We start from the raw sequence: 27336 nt of genomic DNA, 5'->3' as shown, positions 1-27336 counted from the left end.
ACTGACTAAAAATGAGGCGTCTACGCCCAGTTGGGGCGTGGCAAATCGGAAAAACCTGTATATTCTACAGTATTAGAGCGAAACTTAACTACTAAATTGTTGATAGGATGTGAATGAGTATTCCGCTGTCGGTAACGCCCGACTGCAACGTTCTTACTTGTTTATAATTGGAAAAGTGAAGTGGGTAGAATTCCTGTATTTTGCCCATTATATGTTCTGGAGTAAATAAACCGTTAATAAGTCTTGGGTCAAGTCGTTTCTTAAAAATGTCAATTAATTCGTCTTCGGTAAAGTGGGGCTGTGTTACTGTATGTCTATGGTATGTAGGGAAGGGAGTTTCGAATTTATAATCGTGCTTTTCGCCGATTACTATGAATAGCTGATTCTTAAAAACGTTAATAGGTGTTTCTATTGTGGGGATGAGATTGTGTGACGAACTTTCATCACTCATAACTGTGGTTTCTGTACTATTGACTTCGTTTATTGGGTTCCTTGATAAAGCGTCAGCTACTACTTTAGTGGTTCCTGGCTTATACTTTAACTCGTAATTGAACTCTTCTAAGTAACTCTTCCAACGTTTTAATTTCCCGTTGTGATTTTTATTACTTAGAGCAAAGGTTATTGGTTGTTGGTCTGTGAATATAATAACTTTGGCAGTTCCATACAAGTAAATTCGAAGGTTTTGCAATGCCCAAACTATGGCTAGCATTTCCTTTTCGTTTGTTGCATAGTTCTCCTCTGTTTTTGACAATGTTCGTGATATAAAAGTAATGGGTCTACCTTCTTGTTCAAGGATTGCACCGATTGCGTAATTCGAAGCATCGGTTGTTAGGTGGAATTCTTTAGAGAAGTTTGGGTATTTTAAAATTACGTCATTAGAACCAAGAGTTTGCTTTATTTTGTTGAATGCTTCTATTGCCTTGTTATCTAACTTTATCTGTACTTTATCTGATGCTTTTGCTGATATACGACCATCTTCACCTCTGAGGTGAGTGGTGAGGGGTTTAGCTAGTTTTGCATAATCTTGTATGAATCTGCGGTAGTAGATCGTAGTTCTTTCAGAGTTTTGGGTATGGGGAATCTGGAAATTGCTTCAACCTTTTCTGGATTTGTCTTAACGCCACTGTCTGAAATGGTGAATCCTAGGAAATTTACTTCCCTTTTGAAAAATTCGCCCTTGTCCATTTGGATTTTCATATTAGCGTTAGGTGATGAGCATGTTCGTTTTCAGTTTTGCTAAAAACAATGATGTCATCAATGTAGACATAGCAGATTTTTCCAACATGATCCCTTAGAATATCATCTAAGGCTCTTTGGAATATTGAAGGGGAATTCTCGAGACCAAAAGGTAGTCTTGTAAATTCGTACTTCCCTCCGTTAACAGAAAATGCTGTCTTTTCTATATCTGTCTCCTTCAAAGGAATTTGGTGGAAACCACTTTTGAGGTCGAGGACCGTGAAGAATTTATTGTCCCCTAAGTGGGCTATGATGTCCCCTATTTCTGGCATTGGGTATCGGTCGGAGATTGTGACCAAATTTAACTTGCGATAATCAATTACTAATCGGTATTTCTTTTTTCCTGAGGCATCAGATTTCTTTTGTACGATCCATACTGGAGCGTTATACGGTGATCTAGAGGGTCTAATGACTCCGTCGTCAAGCATTTCTGATATCTGCTTTTAGACTTCTTGCTTTAGTGCAATAGGATATGGGTAATGCCTGCTGTAAACCGGAGTGTCGGTATTGGTTCGGATCTCTCCTACTACTTTAGTCGTGTAAGTTAATTTTTGCTCTGGGTCTGCAAATAAGGGTTTAGTTTCTTGAATTAGTCGATCTATTATTTTTTTCTGGCTATCGGACATATGATTTGTTCGGACCTTTATATTGTTAACTGCTTGTGCAGGTAATTGCTTAATACGAAATTTATTACTGCCATTTACTATAAGGATATCATTCCTGACATCAATAACAACATTGAGTTGTTTCATTGTATCATTGCCTAGAATACCATGAAAAGTTTTTAGAGTGGGCAATACGAAAAATCTGATTTGAGTGTTGAGGTTAAAAAGATTCAGAAATATGTGATGGGTTATGGCTATTTTTCCGCCTATATAATTAGCGAAAAAAGCTTCTTTGTTCTTTTTTGCGTTGGTTACTAGGGAAGACTGTATGTAATTCTGGTTGGAACCAGTATCAATGAGGAAGTTCAGTACCTGTCCGTCCCTCGTTTTGCATTGGAAGTAAGGTAACGAGGAACGATTTAAGCTAAAAAATTGACGTCAGACATGTCAGAAATTTCTACTTGAAACTGGTTGTCTGTGGTTGCTTCGTTCTCGTATGGTGTTTCGACGATACCTTGCTCCTCTGCAGCATACACTCTGCACTCATACACTGCTCGTATGCCTCGGCATAAGCCTCGGCGGCGTATGCGTTTGCATATGCATTTGCGTAAGCTTTAGCCTCATCATCTACGTTCTGCACTTGGGTTTCCCCAGTATTGATGTGAAATTGTCGCTGTTGTTTGGATGGGTTTTCTGCCCTAGAAGATAAGGGTATTTTCCCAGCAAATTGGTTATAATTTGGCCTATTCATATAATTCACATTCCTGGTTCTGGTAGACGAGTCGACTTCCATTGGTTGTGGAGCCGGTTGTGGCTTTGGAGCTATTGGTCTTGGTGGTGCGTTAAAGAACTGTAGTGGTTGTTGGTGTATGGGTCTTGGTATGAAACCTGAATTCTGGGGGTTAAACTTAGGCTTTGGTGGATAGTACAAGTCCGGATTGAAGTTGGTTTGATTTAGGACATGTGGGTTATTATATCGAAATTAAGATTGAGTAATTTTATTTTGATGATTGTTCTTCGGAGGAAGCGAAGGGGCTCTTATGGGATTAACGGAATTTCTAATCAACTGGTTCTCAATCAGTCGGCACAAGTGAAGGGCATGTTTAAGGTCGTTTGGCTCTTTGATGGCTAATAACCTTGGTAAGTCTCCGTTGAGACCTCTGATAAACGTATCTAACGCTTTGTCCCTATAAATCTTGGTAATAGCTCTTACTGTTTCTGTAGATGAATCATGGTTGTTTATCTGATTCAATATTAGAGACAGATGATAATAAACGGCTTGGTAAAATTCGTCTATTGATCGCCCATTCTGCCTAAGAGTATAGAGTTGGTATTTCAGTGTCTTAAGATCTCTGCGATCTGCAAAATGATCAGTGAGACATTGGGATATGGCTTTCCAATTTAGTGGGGTATTATACGCTTCTAATACAGCATCGGCTTCGCCAACTACTTTACTTCTTACTACCATTAAGATACCATAGTGCTTTGGTGTTCCCTGTACAGTAGAGTAGGCCTCAAATATCCTGTCTACACTTTTGCGCCATGAAGTGAATTCTGCTCTATTCCCAGAAAAGTCTTTTAAAACTGTTACAACGTCTGGTAACTTGTCTAACTCGTTGATTCGTCCCATATGTTTTGGGAGAATCGTCTGATCTTGCTCGACTGAAACGGTTGTACCTGGATTAAGTAACTCGTCACCTTTCTCAGACAATATCTTCCTAAGGTATCTCTCTATCGTACTCTCAATTGGTTCGGTCAAGTAAGTTGGTTTTATGGCACCTGTACTGGTGGATGGGAGTGTATTTTCTGGTGGTGGCATGTTTATTTTAGAGAATGCGGTCGTTAGTTCGTCAATGGTCACGGACAGACTTAAAGAATTTTTATCGAATCGGAAAATGATGATGGTTTGTTTTCAGAAAATGTTCTTGAAATCTTGATTTATGTTAGTAAATTCCTACGCGATCAACGCACTGATTTTCCTGACTATTATTGTATGGCTTCACGGGCCATACGCTATACCGGGCAACTAGACGTCTCTCAGTAGTACAATTTTAGAGTTTTCTTAAATACTAAGTGTTAAAGTTCAATATTTCTTGATTATTTCTTCTTTACTTAATTGTTTGATGTTTTTGTTTTTTTTTTTCTCGTTTTTAAATCTTATTCACTATGCTTACAATATAATTTTTAGCATTGTTGACTCCCGCGATGATGGTCCGGATTGCTCTCTTTCCTCAGATTCCAGTATTAGTGGTGTATCCGTTACTAAAGATCCTGCGATGCACACTGATTACGCGGTACCCTACGGGCGGACACTTATAGGGTGGCAACAATGTTTTTGACCCACGACCGTACCTCGTTTACGTAGTTAGAGTCACTCTTTGAGTCTACGCAAGTCATTTCTGACGCTATTTAGTTCATAATTTAGCAGTGGGTACATCTGGTGTGAGGTGCTTATATTGTTAAGAGTTTCTTCAAAAGTTCCGAAGATTTTTTCATATTCTGAAATGTCAATTACGTGAATAATTTTGAAAGTTCCGTTCTGCATTGCCGAAGTTCCTGTCTTTATCGGAATTAACTGAGAGTGTGAGTAGTCGAGGATTGTGGTTATACCCAGACATAGCGGTGCGAATATCCTGTAAGTTACGTTCGAATGTTATTTTTGTGGATAATTTTCCCTGAAGCTGTTCTAATGGTTGAATTCCTGTTTTCTGCTACAGTTTCTTTTTTGTATTTGAGTGTGAGTTTTGAACTAAGGCGCTTGTTTATTTTTACATAGACTATCTCCCCTGGTTCGTAAGTTTTGGTTTCCTGTCTCTCTTTATTGTGGTAATTTAAGTCATATTTTTGTTTGTCTAGTAGTTTGTTGGATATTATTTTCCTATTCTTTTCTTTTTTTTTTTGGGTTATCCTGAACTGTTGTGCCGAAAAATATCTCTACTGGTTTTTTTTTTAGTAACTGATTGGTAGGAGGCGTTATATTCTTGTACTGCTTTAAAGAGTGTATCTGTAAAACTCATATCTTTATTGTCTTTTCTTAGGCAAGTCATTATTTCTGACAGGGTGGAGTGAAATCTCTCTATTTGTCCGTTACTTGTTGAGTTATAGGGAGGGGTAGTATAAACTTCGATACCTAGTTGGTCTTGCAGCAAAAACTTTATAGACGCTGAATTTAAAGCACGCTCATTGTCGATTACTACAGTTCTGGGCATACCGAATGCAATTAGGATTTCTCTTAATGGGATTTTTATATCCTCTGCAGCTCTTGAATTTAAAATCTTAACTTGAACGTATTTCGAGAATTTATCGATGCTAGTTAAAATAGTCTTATTTTCTGTTATATAAATATCTATATGAATGATTTCGCCTGGAAATTTGGGAATTGGTGTTGCTTGAATTGCGGGATGTGGAGGGTGTCTATTGTATTTTGACTCTCTGCATGTTAAGCATGATTTTGTAATTTCTTTAACTTTTTTGTGTAGTTGTGGGAAGAAAAATTTTTCTAGAATTTGGGTTTTATTTTCTGATGCATTTCTGTGTGCTCGTCTATGCTCTTGTGTTATAATTTTATACTGTTCATCGACGCTCGTAATGTCTTCTACCTTTTTTTGAGTGTATCGTATTTTATAATTGGAAAAGTGAAGTGGGTAGAATTCCTGTATTTTGCCCATTATATGTTCTGGAGTAAATAAACCGTTAATAAGTCTTGGGTCAAGTCGTTTCTTAAAAATGTCAATTAATTCGTCTTCGGTAAAGTGGGGCTGTGTTACTGTATGTCTATGGTATGTAGGGAAGGGAGTTTCGAATTTATAATCGTGCTTTCCGCCGATTACTATGAATAGCTGATTCTTAAAAACGTTAATAGGTGTTTCTATTGTGGGGATGAGATTGTGTGACGAACTTTCATCACTCATAACTGTGGTTTCTGTACTATTGACTTCGTTTATTGGGTTCCTTGATAAAGCGTCAGCTACTACTTTAGTGGTTCCTGGCTTATACTTTAACTCGTAATTGAACTCTTCTAAGTAATTCTTCCAACGTTTTAATTTCCCGTTGTGATTTTTATTACTTAGAGCAAAGGTTATTGGTTGTTGGTCTGTGAATATAATAACTTTGGCAGTTCCATACAAGTAAATTCATAATCTAAAAGTTTCATGAAGATAGTATGTAAACAAAAAAAGTTATTAAACAATTAAGTTCTCATAGTAAGCGCACACTGCAGCCCATGCGTGTTTATGCGTGGGTGCTTGTGTGTGTAAGTGTTTGTGTATGGGTGTGTGTAAATGTTTGTGTATGTGTGTGTGTATGTGTGTGTGTGTATGCGTTTGTGTGTGTATGCGTGTGTGTGTATATATGCGTGTGTGTGTATGTATGTACTCATAACAAAACCATATTCCATCATATCAGCAAATTATGCTTTATAAATCTTAAATCAAAATGATTATCAAAAGCTTAAGCCAATATAAGTTGACGATACCAGTCATTATAAAAACAGTTCTTACAGGTCAACTATAAATCATTTATAAGCTTTATATCTAATACAATTTTTATTAAAACACAATGTATTCAATATTAACTAAACCTATTTTTATACATGCACGACAAACATTTAATTGTAATTTGTACAAAGAAAAATGAGTTATTAAATTTTAGGAAAGTGTGTTTTCTCCATTTTTTTTGACAATATTTTAATCATCTCATGCCGCGGATTGCTAACTCGTCGTTGCGTATTCCATGATTGTATTTCTGCAGTACCAAAGCACTGGTAAAATATATATGTCAGTACAGAAATAATTCCCGACACTTCAAAAACTTTTCTCCATTGATCTATGGAATCCTAAAAATAAAAAATGTAAATTCCATGAATTTAAAAAAAAATGTTAAAAAGTATATTTAAGTTATATAAGTTAGCAGATTAGTGAATTTTCAATTTTCAAAAGTATGCAACTTGTACTGTGTGTTTCTTTGCCTATTTGTCTGCCTGCCTAACACAATTATCCTATTAGCTGAAACTATAGCCATTCTCAATGCTACGAAGTTCATTAAAAATAGATTGGGAAAATACATATGTAATTTACTTCGACTCTCTAGTATCCATAAAATCTATCTGTAAAATCCACAAACAAAATTTGTCTGTAATATAAAGCACATTGGATCCCTAGCCACTCCGGTATTGAAGGAAACGAGCTAGGCGGTGCTGCGGATAATTGAAAATGGGCAATCTGGCTATAATGGTTGTCTTGAATTGTTTGTAACAGGCAGAGGGCGTGACAGACCGTACAAATTGATCAGGGCGATAAGCTATGAGCGATAAGCAATGAGACTTGAAATATTTTTTTTATGTCTATATATATTTACGCGCGCATATCGAGTTTGTCTAAAAAAATCGATAACTTATCCTGTTATTTTGTTATCGATTAATAACATTTTCGAAAATAAGTATAAATTTATATCTTCTACATATTAATACTCATTCACGAAAGTGTCCTTCCGTCCGTCTGACCATCTGTCCGTATGAACGCAGTCTATTTCGGCGCTATTGAAGCTAGAGACTTGAAATTGTGAACACATACTCGTATATATCTCCGATTTTTAAGCTGTTATGCATTCTCCGATATACCAGAAATCATGTTAGTTGAAGAGCTAGAAAGCTGAAATTTGGTTTGTTGGTCCGCGTCCACCCAAGATCACGAGCTATGGCGGATATATATCCGCCCATTGGTGGCCTGGCAAATGGGATAAAACTGTATCTCCTAAAGTTGTAAACCTAGAATGCTGAAATTTTACACGTGAGCTGACCCAAGTCCAACGAGCTAGGGTAGATATATGTCCGCCTATAGGGGGCGTGGCAAACTGCAAAGGCTTATAGTTTCTAAAGTATAATAGCTAGAAGCTTCAAACTTAGATAGTTGAGTTACTGGTAGCCTCCTATCGATGCCCCAAAAATAGTTTTTAGGCCTGTAATTTTCACATTTTTTGAGCGCATGAATTCAATTTTTGCATTTAGGTTACCGGTTGCTCGTTCTAAGAACTGACCAAAAATGAGGAGTCTACGGCCACTAGGGGCGTGGCAATCGGCATTTATAGTGCCCGAATCGCGGCATTCATAAAAAATAATTGACTGAAGGCCTTTGTCGCTCTGGCTTAACAAATTGTTATTTAAAATTAATCCTGGATAACAATAAATAAATAAATAAATAAATAAATGATATAAAAATAATATAAAACATATTACATTTATTTTAATTTTTTTCTGAAAAAGAAACGATATATTTGAAATTATACTGTTCCTAATTTTATTTCATTTTAATGTTTGCGTAGAACGTAATAATAGTGCAGAATAATTGTATTTTAAATTTTAGTTACGTTCATACATTTCTTAATTATTCATAATTTTTTGTATAGGGAAAAAGTTTTAAATTATTTCTGAATCATTTTAATATTTCATTTACTTTGCACCCAAATTTGAATTTATTTATTTATTTAAAGATATTGACAAAACTAGAGTCAACTAAAATTAAAAAATTAGAATATTAAAAGAACTTAGCTATTTATTTTTTAAAGATATTGACATAACGATAGTCAGCTAAAAATTAAAAAGCCTAAATTAATTACAGAATCAATGACAATAGTATCACCAAAACGAAGGGGGTATTTTATTTGCCAGTCCGGCCAGTTATGCCCCATTTTACAGCCAAATGTGGTCAGCATAGCTCGCAAAAAACTGTTAACACTTTTTCGTTGTCTGCAAAAAAGTGTCTTTCAGTGACACAGGCAAAAAATACTCAGACAGAAAGTGTTTTTGTCGCGTCTGGCTTATCTCTCTCGCGCTCTGAGGGAGATAGTTGTTTCTGTTTTCGTTTCCTCAAGTCAAACACTGATCGTTTGCTTGAGTTAAAGAAGTAACGGTAAGTTGCGTTTGTATGGGTAATCACGCGCGATTGCTGCGTTCTTTTTGTATGTATGTATGCGTGTATTTACATGCACACGAAGGCAAAAACATTTTCTGCTGAGTTTGTTAGTCAAAGTGTTTTTTGCTGAGAAGCTTTGTGTGAGGGAAAATCGTGTTAGTTTTACGCGACACTCATGTGAGAGCGTCACACGAATGAGTGATCGCATTGCGTCTGAGCGAAACAGATGCTAAAGAAACAAGTAAGAAGACTCTAGTCGAGACTGCTCGACTAGGAGATACCCTGAACCCTCTAATCTGATATTCTAATCAGTCTGCACTTCTTTTCGACACACATACATACACACGCACGTATTACAATGCGCTCTGCTAACTGCGCAGTAAGCAGCGACTGCGCTTGGGCTGCGCTGTAGTGTGGGCAACATTATAAGAATTTATTTGTTGAATAATTTAATTTCTAGACGTACAATCTTAATGAAACTTTCAGGGCGTAATCATATGGTAAAAATGTGTTTACATTCTAGAGCACAAGCCTCTAGTACTTGAAATACGCCTTTTACAAAGGTGAGGATAAGGGGGTGGAAATAGGAGTGGGGGGTAAATTTTAACAAAAATCGAAATTGTATAAAATATATATAAGTCTACATTTAAAATTTGGAAGCTCTAGCTCTAAAGGTGTAGGAGATATAATTAAATAACTAGCTTTCGATAAGGTTTTTAATCGATAATAAAATATCGGGAGTAGTTATCGATATATAAAGAAAAACTTGATATGCGCGTGATATACACGGACCTAGGAAAAAAAATTTCAAGTCTCTAGCTCTTATATCTTCTGAGATCGACGCGTTCATACATACGGACGGACGGACGGACGGACGGACGGACGGACGGACGGACGGACGGACGGACGGACGGACGGACGGACAGACAGACGGACAGGGCCAAATCGACTCAGTTCGTCGCCCTGATCAAGAATATATATACTTTGTGGGGTGTGCCACGCCTCCTTCTGCCTGTTACATACTTTTAACAAAACCATTATACCCTGATTTCCCATTGAAAATGGGTTCAGGGTATAAAAAGAGAGTGACGCTCAGAGAGAGACGTGTCTACACAATTTTTTTTTGGGTATGATGCGAGAAAGAGAATAAACGAAAAAACGCTCAACTCTCATTTGCAAGCTCTGGTGGTCAGTGATACTATTGAGACTATGAAAAGAAAGTGTTAGAATGAAACTTAAAATAAATATTAAGTACTTTTTAATTTAAAAACACATTTTAAATAAAAAGAAGAGGGAGAGAGAGAGAGAGAGAAAAAAAAGACATTAAAAAATTAATAATAATAATAAAAAAATAAATAAAAATAAATAAATATAGTAAAGAAAAAGGAAAGTATTACAAGTTATTGCAAGAGTAGTAGGAAAAACAAAGAATAAGAAAATAAGAAAGAAAAGATTAAAAGAAGAGCCAGAATGGAGTATAGGGAAGAATCGAGAAATCACTACACAATATTGGCAACGAAATGTTTACCAGTGCTTATGCCTGGGCACTGCGGGTGATATCCCTAAGATAAGCTAATAGTAAAGATTTTAATTTAGGAAGAGAGAGCTCTAAGGAAAATACGTGATAATATTTATTAAAGTTAACACAAAGAACATAAAACGCACTATGCAAAGAATAATCCGTAGTACACAACGGTAAATTAAGTAGACGATAGTGTCTAGTTGTTCGGGATGGAACTGAAAAATTAAGACGCATCAACAAAGAGGGCGAATCAATATCACCGTTAATCAATTTATGCAGAAAAACAATTCCTAAAATTGTTCTACGATTGGTTAACAATGGAAGGTTAATGAGCTGAAGCCTACTATGATAAGACGGTAATCGTACATTACTGTCCCATCTAAGATCTCTTAAGGCAAAAAGAAGAAATTGTTTTTGGACCGATTCGATACGATCCTGATACAGTTTATGCTGCGGAGACCATACAACTGAGCAATACTCTAAAATAGGACGCACAAGCGAAATAAATAATTGCTTGGTGATAAAAGGATCATTAAATTCTTTAGACCAACGTTTTAAAGCCAAGCACACTTTTAGATTCATTGATGATGGTAGAAATATGAAGACTAAAATTTAGTTTACAGTCAAAGAACACATCAAAATCTTTGACTGTAAAGATGAACTGGTTCGCCACACACAAAAGTTGAAATGCATTAAGGTCATTTTGAAGGTAAAGATGTCCATTCGCACTGGAGTACGAAAGGCAAAGTTTTACGAGTTTAATAAGAGATACAGCTAGGAAGGTCATTTATAACAAGTAAGAAAGCTCTAGTCGAGACTGCTCGACTACGAGATCCCCTGAACCCTTGGAGCAATAGATATTTCAATACTTTTTCGCGACTTTCAGCTTACACAAAAAACACGCACACACACACACGCACGTACGCACACACAGGTATACATACACACACACGCATACAGACACACATACACACACACACGCATACAGACACAAACGCATACACACACACACATACACACACACATACACATACAAGCAACCACGCATAAACACGCATGGGCTGCAGTGTGCGCTTACTATGAGAACTTAATTGTTTAATAACTTTTTTTTATGGACGTACGATCTTCATGAAACTTTTAGATTATGATTATAACATGAATATGCATGTAATTGCCAAAGCACAAGTCTCTAGTATTTGAAATACGCTTTTTACAAAAGTGAGGGTGAGGGGGTGAATTTAGAGGTGGGGGTAAATTTTAACAAAAACCGAAACTGTATAAATTGCATATAAGCATACATTAAAAATTTGGAGACTCTAGCAATAAAGGTGTAGAAGATATAATTTTATAACTGGGTTTCGATAAGGTTTTTTATCGATAAAAAAAGATCGAGATGAGTTATCGATTTTTAATGATAAACTTGATATGCGCGCTGTAATTACGGACATTTTAAAAAAAATTTGAAGTCTCTAGCTCTTATATCTTCTGAAATCGACGCGTTCATACATACGGACAGACGGACAGACGGACGGACGGACAGACGGACAGACGGACAGACGGACAGACGGACAGACAGACGGACAGGGCCAAATCAACTCAGCTCGTCACCCTGATCAAGAATATATATACTTTGTGGGGTCTGCCACGCCTCCTTCTCCCTGTTACATACATTTCAACAAAACCATTATACCCTGATTTCCCATTGAAAATGGGTTCAGGGTATAAAAAGGGAAAAGAGCAAGGGACCCAAATGGCTACCCTGAGGTACACCAGACGAGACAAAGATAAGTTTAGAAGTAGCTGATCTCAGCAAGACTCTTTGGGTTCTACCCTTTAAATAGCACGAAATCCAACACACAAGTGAAAATCCTAAGCGTTCAAGCTTTAGAATTAGTATCTTATGATGTACTAAGTCAAATGTTTTACTGAAGTCAGTATAAATAACATCAGTTTGCATTTTTTTTTAGAAAAACTGTCATTGACAAGCGAAGAATAATCGATTTGCAAAAATGCTGCATGGCAGATGTTAAAATTTTCTCAAATAATTTCGGAATAGCAGATAATTTCGGAATGCCTCTATAATTGGAAATATCAGATCTTCCACCTTTTTTATATAGGGGAATGATGAAAGATTCTTTCCAAATTTTAGGGAATACGGAAGTATCTAAAGACAAGTTAAACACTGCACTCTTTTATCACACAACTAGGAATGTTATCGGCAGCAGGAGAGAAAGAATAGACCCATATTCAGGAAGTGAATATGGATATGAGTTGCTGTAAAGATCAGCAGAAGAATAAGTGGATTGAAAAAAATCTGCAAATAAATCAGAGGAGTCCTGGTCATTGCAAGTTTTTACACCACCAAGGACAAATGACGGCAAACCAGTAGATTTACGCTTCATGTTTACAAATGAGTAAAACTGTTTAGGATCTCGTGAAAACTGATGTTTGCAACGTATAAGATAATTCTCATAACAACTAGAATTTAAAAGAATGAAATTTGACTTGGCTATGGAATATTTAGACCAATCAACAGATAAGCCAGACTTTTTATAATTTTTAAAACATTTAGTTTTAATGTTTCTTAAGTTCGAAAGTGTCTTAGTAAACCACGGAGGGTTATTTGCAATAGGCGAAATATGATTGAGAGGGACACAAAGATCCAAAATAGAGTTTAAGGTAGTATAAAAAAACGATGCTGCCAAATTAATATCAGTCGACTCGTATAAAATAGACCATTAGGCAAAACAAAAATTTCATTTACGATAACAGCGACTTGGATTAGTAGGCAAAGGAGTATAAGTGAAATGATTATCAACAGCTAATAAAACCTCTAAAGTGGGGTGATGTATATCCTCAGGTAAACAGAAAGGAGTTGCTCTCGTGATATTAATGAGCGACTCATGATTAATGAACACAAGATCTATTGTGCGACTTAGATGATTAGAAATTGAGTTCATCTGAAACATAGACAGGTTAAACAATTCATCAAAAAGATAGTGATCAATTGTCGGAATAAAGTAATTTGCATTACATATTGATGACCAAAAAGTGTTCGGAATATTAAAATCACCCAACACAAGAAGCAAATCTCTATCATTTACATGTTCATAAACTTCTTTAATCCAATTTATATGTTGAGCATAAACTTGTACATCAGAAGAGGGAGGGTTATAAAAACATGTCATATATAATGAGCACGATGGGAGAGTTAATTTAACCCCTATAATCTCCGCATCATGAAGGGATGAGAAGGTAAACAATTCGGAGAGGATAAGGGATTTAACAGCAATTAACACCCCACCCCCTCTGCGCATCGAACGGTCGAGTCTATAAGTAGTGAAATTACTTGAAAGAATTTCACTATTATGAATATTATTACTTAGCCATGTTTCAGTGAATGCGATAATATCATATTGTACACTAAAACTATGTAAGAATAGACTTTTAAGTTTAGAATTTAATCCACGTACATTTTGATAAATCAGGGACAGCTGAGAAGAAGTTTGTAAATTAGTTAGTTGAAATAGGCATCAATCTGTTACGATTTTTGGGCTTAAATTCATGAACAACCACATGAGGTGGCCAGAAATTAGGATCACATAGAGTTTTAAAGGCACATTGATTTTGAATGAAGCAATTTCGCGCGGAGTTGCGAAACTAAACTTCGATATAAAAACATTGGCCGACAGCTTACTTGAGATAACAGCTGATACTGCCTCACAGGTCGTTTCAGATGAAAGCCTAGATAAGAAAACTTGCTTTCGAGGAGAGACGACAGATAAGGTAATGCCAGGAGAGGCTGACTTATTAACACTCTTCGTTTGAACAACTATAGGAGGTGTATCCAATTTTTGCACAGGGACGGGAGTTTCAATAGCAGCATCAACATGGGGAATAGACTCAGGATCAGGTAATGTAAGGTCCAATAAGTTAGGCGCCGATGATAAAACGGAGGCACAAGGTGAGGGTGGAGCGAGCGAATTAGGTGACGATGTTAGCGCAGAAGGAGGTACCAACAACAAAGGAGCCTCCAATTGAGAAGGGCGACTCTCGAAGATATATTTAGTTAATATTTCTTCAGCAGCATCCACATCACTGGATAATTGCATAGAAATATTCTTCAATTTTAAAAATTGAGCCCTATACATTTTAGAAAAATATGTTTTCTAAAAATATGTTTTTCTAAGCACAACGGACAAGACCAGCGAACGCCCCCACTACCAATTTTTGCTGTGGACATAATCTGGTCATAATCACGACCAGTGCAGCACATTTAGGGTGCATCATACAACTAGCAATGTACAAATTGCGGTTGTGCAGAGTCCACTGCCTGTCTGAACGAGCAAGATTTTTTACAGCAACTCATATTGGCAATTAAGATCAAATAGAAATTACCGAAACTGAAGAAGTTAAATAAAAACAAAGAGGATAAAAAGTATGTTCACAGAGCGAGTCCAACAACAAATAGCTGTTAAAGAGCAGAACGAAAGAATATGTTGACAGAGCAAGTCCAACAACAACAGCCGTTACAGAGCGTAACGAAAGAAACACAGAGAGAATATTTGCACCGCACGACGATTGAAATTCGAGAGAGCAAGTATGCAAACACTCACACTAACCAACGTATAAAAAGTGAAATGAAGAGAGCGCCAAAAACAATAGAAGCACTAGAGTAAAATGCAAAATAATGCAAATATCCAACCGACGCTTCGCAAAACTTCACAGATTAAAAAAAGCAATTATAGAAAATACCACGGATCAAACCTTGCATAGGAATAAACAGCCACCAGCAAAAATAAAACTGACCGCAGTTGTGTGAAATATAATAAAAGCAATTAATTATAAAAAACCAGCAAATTTGCAGAGCAGAAAAACAAACACGTCTGTACACTCTCACTGAGAACTCTCTTGCGTCAGCCATCTGTTTATGTATCTGTATATATAAATAAGCTTAATAGATATTCATAATACGGAAAGAAACATTTTTAAGAAATTTAAAATATAAAAGAAGCTAAAATAATAAAAATTTGCAATTTCCCAAAAAGCGTTTTCCGCGGGATTCGAACTCTCACCCAAGCTAAGTAGCATGTTTGTCAAAATAATTAAAATGAAGATCGCCGGCGTTTCTGCCTACAGCACCACCGCGTCGCTTCGAATAACAGTAATTAAATCGAAATTACATTATTGTTATGACGCCATATAGCAAAGAAAAGCCCGTGTAGCGGTTGAAAAGTCAAAAGCAATGCAAAGACAAATCAATCGCAACTGAGATTCTTAGAATATGCTAGAGCACGCATTTATGTGTACATACATACACACCACACACCAATGAGCGCGTGTATAAGGCTAGAATGCTTGATGCTCTTGATGATCTTTATGTATTTGCGTATATGTATTTGAGGGCTATTTAAGAAGAAACAAATTTAAACTTATAAAATTATTCGATTAAAAAAACGAAAGTATTAAGTGCCATTCATTCAAGCTCGCACCTTCCCAATAAAATATCTATTTTATAAACAAGTAAAAGAGCTCCTAGTCGAGACTGCTCGACTACGAGATCCCCTGAACCCTTCGAGCAACTGATATTTCAATAATTATTCGCATATGCACACATACACGCACACACACAGTCATGCGCACGCACGCATAATAACTCTTTTTGTGGACATACTATCTTCATGAAACTTAAATTATGATTATAACATGGATATGCATGTATTTGCTAAAAGACAAGTCTCTAGTATTTGAAATACGCTTTTTACAAAAGTGAGGGTGAGCGAGTGGATATAGGGGTGGGGGGTAAATTTTAACAAAAATCGAAATTGTATAAATTGCATATAAGCATACATTAACAAGTAAGAACGTTGCAGTCGGGCGATACCGATTGCAGAAGACTCATTCACAGCCCAAACGCTGTCAACCAGAGTATATAGTGCAATTTTCAAGTCTAGTGCCCAGCAAAAAACACGGCATGATGCCATTAAAATTGGAAAATCATCGATAGCTATTGCATTCAAATTACATACATATATAATTTATACAATTTTGATTTTTATTATATACTTATATCCATACATTGGATACCGGCTTCAAGCTAACAGCAGATCAGCGCGATTTTCCTATGCTTGTGCACACACTCATCGTCTATTCTATGCGTACAGACAGAAGCGCGCCTTTTCTCACATTCTTAGAATTTCGATTGATTTCTGGACTTTCTAGCCGTTACTGTAGTTTTGTCTGATGACGCTCTCTTATTAAGCTATTCTATTTTAGCAACTGACCTCTCGAGCAAAGCAGTGGCGCGGGTGCTAAGGGCGACGCAAGTAATGTTAGAGTAGGGGAGGTTCGAACCTCTACTATGTTATTATTATTTTTTTTTTTTTTTTTCATACATATTCGTTTTTTATAAAATAGATATTTAGTCGAATAATTTTATAAGTTTAAATTTGTTTCTTCTTAAATAGCCCTCAAATACATACATATGTATATACAATTATATATGTAAGCCTGCACGCATAGCATCAAGCATTCCAGCCTTATACACGCGCTCATTTGTATGTGTGTATGTATGTACACATAAATGCGTGCTCTAGCATATTCTAAGAATCCCGTTGCGATTGATTTGTCTTTGCATTGTTTTTGAATTTCCAGCCGCTACACTGGATTTTCTTTGCTATGTGGCGTCATAACAATAATATGATTTCGTTTTAACTACTACTGATCGAAACGACGCGGTGGTGCTGTAGGCTGAAGCGCCGACGATCTTTATTTTAGCTATTTTGACAAACATGCTGTTTGGGTTGGGTGCGAGTTCAAATCCCGCTGAAAACACTTTTTTGTAAATTGCAAATTTTTGTTATTTTAGCTTTTTTATATTTTATTAATTTTATAAAAATGTTTCCTTCCGTGCTATCAATGCCTATTAAGCCTACTTATGTGTACATATACATAAATAGATGGCTGACGCATATAAATGTCGCAATTCGGGCACTGTAAATGCCGATTGCCACGCCCCTAGTGGCCGTAGACTACTCAATTTTAGCCAGTTCTTAGAACGAGCAACCGGTTACCTAAATGCAAAATTTGAATTCTTACGCTCAAAAAACGTGAAAATTACAGGGTATTTTTCGATATGCCACGCCCCTAAAGAGACTTAAAAATTATTTTTGGGGCATAGATAGAGGAGGTAACTTAACTATCCAAATTTGAAGCTTCTAGCTCTTAAACTGTAGGAGATATAAACTTTTGCGGTTTTCTACGCCCCCTATGGGCGGACATATATCTACCATAGCTCGTTGGACGTGGGTGGTCAACCCGCGTATATATACAAAATTTCAGGTCTCTAGCATCAATAGTGCCTAAAATATAACAGAATTCGAAAAATCACTATATGTTCAGGTCCGATTTGCCACGCCCCTAGTGGGCGTATATATATAATTTTTTCACTCATCTTCATAGAATTAAAATATCAGCTTACATGCAAAATTTCAGCATTTAGGAGATACAGTTTTATCCGATTTGCCACGCCCCTAATGGACGGAGATATATCCGCCATAGCTTGTGATCTTGGGTGGTCGGCGCGGACCTACATATCAAATTTCAGCTTTCTAGCTCTTCAACAAACATGATTTCTGGTATATCGGAAAATGCATTTTCCGATTTGCCACGCCCCTAGTGGGCGGATCGGGAAAATTTTAACACTTTATAAATCGGAGATATGCACGCGTATGTGTTCCAAATTTCAAGTCTCTAGCTTCAATAGCGCCGAAATCGATTGCGTTCATACGGTCAGACGGACGGACAGCAAGACGGACATTGCACAAAACCAATATACTCATTTCACTTTCGTGAATGAGTCTAAAAATTTGGAGACTAGCAATAAAGGTGTAGAAGATATAATTTTATAGCTGTTTTTCGATAGGGTTTTTTTATCGATAAAAAAATAACGGTATGAGTTATCGATTTTTAATGATAAACTCGATATCCGCGCTGTAAATACGGACAGAAGAAGTCTCTAGCTCTTATATCTTCTGAAATCGACGCGTTCATACATACGGACAGACAGACGGACAGAGCTAAATCGACTCAGCTCGTCGCCCTCATCAAGAATATATATATACTTTGTGGGGTCTGCCACGCCTCCTTCTTCCTGTTACATACATTTCAACAAAACCATTATACCCTGATTTCCCATTGAAAATGGGTTCAGGGTATAAAAACTTAAACAAGAAGGCTCCAGTCGAGACTACTCGACTAGGAAATACCCTAAACCCGCCAAGCTAATCATTCTGCACTTCGTTTATACACGTATACATACACATGCATCCCCACGTACGTATAAGCACGCGCTCTGCTAACTGCGCAGTAAGCAGCGGCTACGCTTGGGCAGCGCTGCAGTGTGGGCAATAATATGAGAATTTACTTCTTGAATAATTTCTTTTGTAGATGGACTATCTTTAAGAGACTTTCAAAGCATGATCATATATTTAGGATAAATGCGTGTACATTCCAAACTCAAATCTCTAGAACTTGAAATACGTTTTTAAAAAATTGGGGGCGAGGGGGCGTGGTATCCAAAATGTGTAAGTTCTAAAATCTTTGTATTCATTAATTGCATATACACACCAAATCTGAAGTCTCTAGGTCTAAAAGTCTTCAAATTAGGATGAACAGACAGACGGACAGGGCTATATAGACTCAGTTTGTCCTGATCAAGAATATATATTTAAGGGGTCTGCGATGATTCCTTCTGCATTTTACATACTTTCACAAAAGCACATCACCCTGATTTGCTATTTTCAAAGTGAAAAAATATGCTAAATTCTTACAAAATTTTCTACATTAAAATTCAAATTTGAGAAGCTTTAAATAAAGAAACATAACGTATAGTGAAATTACCAAAACGATTTTGTCCAATCGGTCTAGTTAAAAAAAATAAAAATTTTACCAAAAGTACGTTAAATTTTTTTGCAATGTTTTTGTAGTATAATTTAATAAATAGCCTATTCTATTTAGTACATTTTAATAACACTTAATAAATTGCGTTGCAATTATTTCTGCAATTACATTGCAAAGAAGTGGGAAAATGTTCCGTTCCTACATTTTAGTACCTCAAAGGGACCGAGCAAATGCGAAGTGGTCTGGGCACGTATGCAATAATTTAACTGTGCAAAAGCTTTGCACTATATGTTTAATATATGATTAGTAGCTGAATATACGGACTTTTATAAGTATTTCAAGTCTTTAGCTCTTATATCTTCTGAGATCGACGCGGTCAAATATACGGACAGACAGAGGGACAGGGTTAAATCGAGTCAGCTAGTAGCCCTGATCATATATATACGTATATACTTAGTCAGTTCTACCTGTTATTTTTAATTTAAACAAATCTAGTATATAACATAAATTATATTTTATATATCTAGTTCATTTTCCGAAATCAATGCGTTAACAATCAGACATACATAGGTCAACTTGTATTCAGTGTACGATAAAAATTAATCTGTTAAATGGAAGTGAAGTGTAGTGGTTATTAGAATTTACCTCTTGAGCTACTAAGAATCCAACAGTCAATGGTGATAGAAATGACGCGGACATGTGAATTGTTTGACAGAATGCTAATACTGCTCCTGAGTGCCCATAGTTTGGTGAGATATCTATAATATTAGCCATTGCTCCAGCGTACGATGCCGTAATAAAAATAACAGATATAAACCAGATTGTCAAAAGAAACGTTATATTATCTATATACCCTAAACAACATATCAGTAATCCAGGGATAACTTGCGATAAGCCTGTGAACAATTTCCTTACCTTAGTAAGACTCATCATATTATTTAATAATAGTTTATCTGCAATATAACAGAAAAATACGGACGATATGTATGAGCAAAGAAATGGCATTCCTGACAAAATTCCATTGGCTCCAAATTCGAACTTAAGAATATGATTCATAAAAGCAGGCCCATTAACTATAAAAATATAATGTACGAAAATTCGACCGAATGTTGTAACTGCAATCGCCCAAACTGGCAACGATCTAAATATATGTCCCCAAGGAACTTTTATTGAATATGATTTTCGTACATCTTCCCCAATATTGCGCTCTATATAATGCAGCTCCTCGGCGTTTATACGGGGATGTTCTTGTGGTGTGTCAAACGCTAAAATGTACCATAGAGAACACCAGCCGATTCCCAATAGACCAGTCGTATAAAAGACAAGTGGCCAACCGAACGTTGTTATAATAAATCCACAGAGTGGGTAAGTTAGACCAATACCAATACTAAATCCTTGAAAGCTTGACATAAAACGTGAACGCTCTGTCATAGGAATCCAGTACCCCACCATTGCGTACATGGCAGGCCAAGTGAGGCCAGATGCAAATCCCTGAATTGAGCGTAAGAATATTACAACAGCGTAATGAAATTCTGCAGCTAATGGCATAAGTAAACTGCATAAAGCTGTTGCCAACTGTGACCATCCAAATACACACTTAGTTCCAAAAGCTTGCGTTGCGACGCCGCCAACGACTTGAGACAGCACATAGCACCAATAAAACGAGCTTATAATCACAGACTTGATTATTGACGTATGATCTTCAGCGCCACTACCCTGTAGTAGAAAAAAGATTTAATGTTTTGAATGAATAACTGTATTTATTTATGTTTTACCATATTCAATGCATAAAAGTCATTTCCCTTTTCGTTCTGTGTTCCATTGTCATCTGATATCATGGCAACCAGAGCAAAATTCATATCATTACGCATCATGAATGACACGAGAAAACCAGACCAGGAAAGAAAATATAAGACTATTCTGGCTGGAATTTTATCTGCAATTGTAATTTAAGAAAAATTAAGTGTACTATACGTAAGGCTAAATAGTAACCTGAAGCACTAACCAAACAACACATAGAATGAAATGGACTGGAGACCAGAAAACTTTGTATTTGCTCGGCGCGGTCTTCTGAGGCTCGAGCAGTGAAAAATGGCACAACAAAATCAGTGCGCTGCGAGCGCTGACACGACGCGTTCATACATACGGACAGGCGGTCAGGGCTAAATCGACCCAGCTTATCGCCCTGATTAAAAATATGTAACTTGTGGGGCCTGCCACGCCTCCTTATGCCAGTTACATACTTTTGACGACCATTATAATCTTATTTCTCAATGAAAATGGGTTAGGGGTATAAAAGAGCTAATTTTGTACGGATCCAAATTTCAATTTCGAAACTAATTTGCTTATAAATTGTAAAATATTTATACTAAAATATTTATCCTAAACTGTGGTAACTACAGTGGGTCAAAAAAGTATTGGCACACTTGAAAAATCAAACTTCTAAGAGCTGTAACTTGTTTTTGAACACAGCTATAAATAAATGAAACACGGTATTTGTTAAAACCATGTTTTCTAATATTATTTAACATAAAAAAAATTAAATTTCTAGTTTGGTTCACTTGCGCAGAACTAAAATATAAATATAGGCAAAAATTTTCGTCAAAAAAAAATTAGCACAATAGGCGTAATCAGTCATTTTCATCGCTAGTCAATCACCCCAATACTTTGTGGGTCCTCCTTTAGACTGATAATTATTGGCCTTGACGTTTCATAAGTAGTGATTTTGGCCCATCCAGCGCGTAGGACCTCTTTTAGAGAATCCTTTGAGGTTATTTGATGATATCGGATCTTTCTTTCTAATAGGTGCCACACATGCTCGATGGGATTCCATTCCGGTGATTGGGGCGGTGCTTTGAACTGCTTGCAATGGTATATGAGCCACTCCTGCACAGTATAAGACGAATGTTTTGGGTTATTGTCTTGATGAATCTTGCAATCAGTGCCACTGAGACGCAGTTTTTGAATATCTGGACTTCAATTCTCTTTGAGAATGTCTCTATAAACATGCTTGTCCATAGTGTCATCAATAAACACAAGGTTTCCAACTCCAGAAGCAGCAAAACACCCCCAAACCATCACATTACCTCCACCGTGCTTTACCGTTTTGAGCAAGTTATTTTCCTGAAGCTCCTTCTTAGGTTTCTGACAGTCAAGTATCAAGGTCTATGCGTTCGCCAGATCACCTAAAAGAGCAGGTTGGAAGCAATTAAATTATAACGATGCTGGTCCACGATTAAAAGAGAAATCGGCTTCTGAGCTTGCCTCAGAGTATGATAACACGACGCCTCTCTGCATTAGTTTCGTTTAAAAAATTAACGGAAAAGGATACAACATTAGTTTTGAAGTGGTAAATCTAATGACGGCAACGCAGCAAGAAGAGCTTTTGGAAATGTTGAGTTGTTTTTTTTACCATTTTAAATTTTGACCAATAAATCTTATCAACCGTTTCTATAATATTAATTGCTATCTCTTGCGAGCATAAGGTGAACTCCGGGAAATTTAAAGCTCTGTGTGAGAAAACATTCAATTTGTGTTTGTTATATTATATTTTATATAAAATATAAGTGGCGTATTCAATAGAGCACTAGACTCATCAGACCCACTTATTTCTAGTCTCGGTTTGAAAGAACGAGCTCGCCGAATGAGAAATAAAGAAATGCCTACAGAAGATATTGCACTTCTAGAGACATATAGTTTCGAACCTTCTGAAACATTTGGAAGAATTCCTAGTTCAATCAAAAGCGAAAAAGAGGAAGATGATACTGAAGACACCTATGAAAAAAGAAATATTGAATGAATTGTATTGAGTTGGAATAAGAAACTTATAACTAAAATAATATTCACGGTAAAAGCTTGTCTGGGACTAGAAATTTCGTTGCAATAACCGGATGGATTCTATAAGCGAAAGGGGTGGGGGCGTGGCTCTATTAAAAAAAAAACCGAAATTATAAAAAATTCATATCACTTCAGGGACAATTAATGCCAAAAATTCGGTCTTTTTACCCATAGTGCAATGGATGATATTTCCACAGTTGGCAGCACGACGGAAGAGCAAACTTCTTCGGAGACTGCAACAGCGACTGGAAGTGCAGCTAAAGAGAAAAGCGACAATACCGACTCAAACTCTCCAGTGGTGACCACTGCAGCGCCACCAACAATGGAGATTAAAGCTGCAAGTACAATTGGAAGTAGCAGCAACATATTAAATGAAACAACCATAACCACTACAAGCGAAGCAATAGGAGCAATAACGAATCAGCATCAACAGAAGGACATCTATCAACTGGAGGCTTTGGCCTCGGCAACAATGAAGCGATCGACAACTTCCTCAACTGATGCAATCAGCTATATTAATGCAACAAACGATGACACCTACAAGCCGCAGAAGCTCTTTAAAGAGCACGACTTCACTTGGCATGCTAGCCGCCACCTGAGCAATAGACTAAGGTGATGGTGGCATACTCGGTTTATCTGGATGTCACATTCTCTGGGCCCTGCAGAATGTTCAGCACGAAAATAAGGATTGCAAGCATGATCATTTCGTCAAAAATATTAACAATTATTATATTTGTATTTGTCCTATATCTTGTTGAGAAATCCACAGCAGTTCTGGACGTTACACACTTTGGCCCCCCGCAGAATGTTCAGGCATGAACATATGAATATACAAAGATCGTATACATACCTCCGACGCACTCAACGACTAGCAGGTAATGCGCTGGGAAAAGATAAGGGTCACATGTACGGACTCTATAAATAGACAAATGGACACCAACCTTTGCATCCCCGGAGTCAGATTATGTAAGAGGCGAACGCTGAGCCTTACATCCTCAGCTATAGGATAAGAATAGCTAATAGACACACGCGGAGCCTTACAAACTCTGCGATAAGATAAGAACATGTAATAGACCAATGCTGAGCCTTACACATTCAGCAATAGACGCACTAGATTTAAGGGTTGGAATTATGCATGAGTCTGGGTATATACCCAGGCTCAGAAGAATAAAGATTAATACGCAACTAAACACCATCATTTGCACGGCTGTTTGTTGTTCGGTTTTATTTCCCACGCCCAATTTCCTTCGCACAGGTATGTGGTTTCGTCTTCATGCCGGCAATGACCGACTTCCATTTCAGTCATTGAGTGATAGGCGTTTATCTCAGTGTTGAAGATAAGGAATTTCGTTTTAGTCCTCAGAATAACCTTTCTTCCTTTAATTACAAGTGGCTTCAAATAGAGTGGCATGCTGATTTATGTATATTGGTAACCTTGCATGTTGCCTTTAAATATAGCTTGCGCTTTCATTAGTTTGTACACTAACTGCAGCCTTTTCGGAAAGTTTTCGGCAGGAAGAAGTTGGTTCCTGTGCAGTTTCTGTTGGATCTTGTTGAGTTCGGCTAACATCTTATTTGGTTCGATTAACGATGGGTGTACTTTTCCTTGGTTAATATCCGTCACCGGGGCAATTACTGCTGACAGGAGATCTTCGGTTTCCTCAATCCAGCTTCTCACTTGGTTGATCAACATAAAGAATTTTATGGACTCTTTGTAGACGAAGAAGTTCACTGCAGTGGGCAAATTGGAATGCGATTTTCGATCCCTTGCATCTGCACATATACAGGTGAAATTTACCTTTTTAATAAGAAGCATATGTATGTACATACATACATATATACATATACTGGCCAAATACACCCATTTTAAAGGGCGCATCTGTTAGATGTCATAAAACTCATGAGGGAGGCACACGATGTTCATCTTCCATGCATACAAACAAAAACATACACACACGCACATGTAAAGCCACACAGGCATACAAATGCATCTAAAAGTTATATCCCATAATTGTGAGCAGCGCCTCCCATGCGTACGCACAATCAAATGTATATACATACATACATACATATGTATGTGAGCAATTCACAAGATCGACCAAATGCAAATGCTGGGCTTCAAAATTGCTACAGGCAACAGAGCAGGCATACAAATGCTCATAGTACATGTAGCAAGCGAGAGTGCGTGTGTGCATGCTCGTCGCGAAAGAATTTTCATTATGCGCACCAACGCTTTCATACCGTTCCCACAAATAATAACGAAAACGAGCTTGGTAATTCCATTTTCGTGAGCTGCTGCTTGTGCTCACATGCATACACACATAAACATATTTAAGAGAGCAGAGAGAGAGGGAGAGCAAGAAAAAATTGAGCATAGTGGCTTCTTGTGTTCAATATTTGACCATCTCGGTCGAGCGCATGAAGCGGAATGATTGTGCTTTCGCATATTTTCGTAGCTCGAACATAAAAGTGAAGAGCCGAGCAAATACGAAATTGATAGGCCTTAGGAGACAGTTTTCGGGTTTGAAAAACATTGTACTACATGTCTAGTCTATGTGTTCTCTGGTCAGTGGTTTTATACAATTTCGGTTGTTGTTAGAATTTACCCCTCACTACTATATTCACCCCCTCACCATCACCTTCGTAAAAGGCGTATTTCAAATACTAGCTTGGGCTTTGACAAATGCATGTTATAATCATGATCTAAAAGTTTCATGAAGAAAGTACATCCACAAGAAAAGTTAATAAACAATTAAGTTCTCATAATGAGCGCACACTACAGCCCATACGTGTTTAGGCGTGGGTGCTTGTGTGCGTATGTTTTTGTGTGTGTATGTTGTTTTTTTTTTTTTTTTTTTTTATATTCGTTTATTGTCAATCTTATTATACTACAAGTTGCAAGTTGAGTGGTGGCTCGGCTAGCACGCGATGCTTGCGGGATGGCCGTAAAGCATTGCTTCGCAAGCACTATGCGCTACCTTTGCCTGGTACAGATCGTCTTCTTATTCGCTCGACTCTGCGGAGCTCCATCATCACTGTGGCCGCGAAGGTGCTTGTTAGTTCCCAAGCTTCTTCCGATTCCAGCATGGCGTTGACTATGTTGTCCGCTCTGATGGAGTGGCCCAGTGCCTCTTCTAGACGACACCTCTCCTCCAGGAACCGTCCACATACGAAAAGGATGTGGTTGGCGTCTTCCACATGCCCTCGCCCGCACCAAGAGCATTCGTCAGTTTCCCCGTGACCAAAGCGCTTCAAATAGCTCCGAAGACATCCATGGCCCGAGAGGATCTGCGAAATATAGAAGTTAACCTCGCCGTGTTTGCGGTTAACCCATGGTTCAAGCTCCGGGATGAGGTTGTGCGTCCATCACCCTTTAGCTGAGCTATTCCACTTCCTTCGCCATCGTGCCGCATCATCGGAGATAGTTATGAAAGCGCAGCTGACTCTGATTGCGCTCAGTCTGTAGATCGCGCAAATGCCCCGGCTGTAGCTCGGCGTTGCCATCGCTCTTGACCATATTGGCGCAGCATAGAGGATGACAGATCTAATGACGCTCATTAGAAGAAGACGTCGTTGCTGTTTAGGTCCCCGCGTGTTAAGCATAAATCTTGAGAGAGCTCTACAAGAATCAGCTGCCTTTTTATGCACATATTCTAAGTGTTCGCGGAAAGTTAATCTTGTGTGTAACATGACGCCAAGATACTTAATCGCCCTCTTTGACGCGATGCTGACGCTGCCTATCCTTATATTGGCAGTCTCCAGTTTTTTGCGACTGCTTACTAGGACGACTTCCGTCTTGTGCGCCGCAAGCTCGAGCCCAGCTCCTGTCAACCAGCTTCGTATGCGATTGATACTTTCGCTGCACATATGCTCTGTATCTTTAAGCTTCTTGCCTATGGCGACGACAGCCAGCATTACCAATTGTGCCCAGAGACTGAATGGCCTCTGAAAAAGCCGCGGGATCAAAAGTATCCAGCCGATACGATTCCCTCCACAAGGTTGACGCCCTGGCAGGTCGCTCACCTATTGTGAACAGAAGTGCCGTATGATCGCTGCCCGTATAGCTATCGCAGAAGCTCCATTTTGCTTCCCGAACTAGGAATTAAGTGACAAAAGTAATGTCAATTACAGATCCGTATCCAGCCCGACTGAAGGTGAACTCGTGGCCAGTGTTGAGCAGTGTAACATCTAGTGTCGCGAAAATCTCCAGTAAGATACGGCCTCTGGCATTTGTTGTGTGGCTACCCCATTCTAACGCCCAAGAGTTAAAATCTCCTGCTTTAATGGCTTTCCGACCCCTAGCATCCTCGGCAAGCTCGTCAAGCGC

The 27336-nt window shown here is 37.7% G+C and overlaps 2 protein-coding genes across 2 annotated transcripts in view; one reads left to right on the top strand and one right to left on the bottom strand.

The window, feature by feature from the left end:
• Positions 1–24133, top strand: part of LOC116803962 — a 35952-nt gene extending 11819 nt beyond the window's left edge. Inside the window, exon 2 of the mRNA XM_044008254.1 lies at positions 23184–24133. Coding sequence (XP_043864189.1) covers positions 23188–23625 — 438 coding nt within the window. The 5' untranslated portion in view covers positions 23184–23187 and the 3' untranslated portion in view covers positions 23626–24133. The remainder of the gene's footprint in view (positions 1–23183) is intronic.
• LOC26528624 (vesicular glutamate transporter 1) overlaps positions 6337–27336 on the bottom strand; it is a 60793-nt gene continuing 39793 nt past the window's right edge. The window contains exons 3-5 of the mRNA XM_015166111.3: positions 20948–21108; positions 19818–20888; positions 6337–6675 (exon numbers count right to left, since the gene is read on the bottom strand). Of these exons, the coding sequence (XP_015021597.1) occupies positions 6481–6675; positions 19818–20888; positions 20948–21108 (1427 nt within the window). The 3' untranslated portion in view covers positions 6337–6480. The remainder of the gene's footprint in view (positions 6676–19817; positions 20889–20947; positions 21109–27336) is intronic.

The sequence above is a fragment of the Drosophila mojavensis genome, unplaced genomic scaffold (genome assembly GCF_018153725.1).
Source record: "Drosophila mojavensis isolate 15081-1352.22 unplaced genomic scaffold, ASM1815372v1 contig_108, whole genome shotgun sequence".
In the NCBI taxonomy this organism is placed as follows: domain Eukaryota; kingdom Metazoa; phylum Arthropoda; class Insecta; order Diptera; family Drosophilidae; genus Drosophila; species Drosophila mojavensis.
This window is presented reverse-complemented; position numbering and strand designations above follow the sequence as displayed.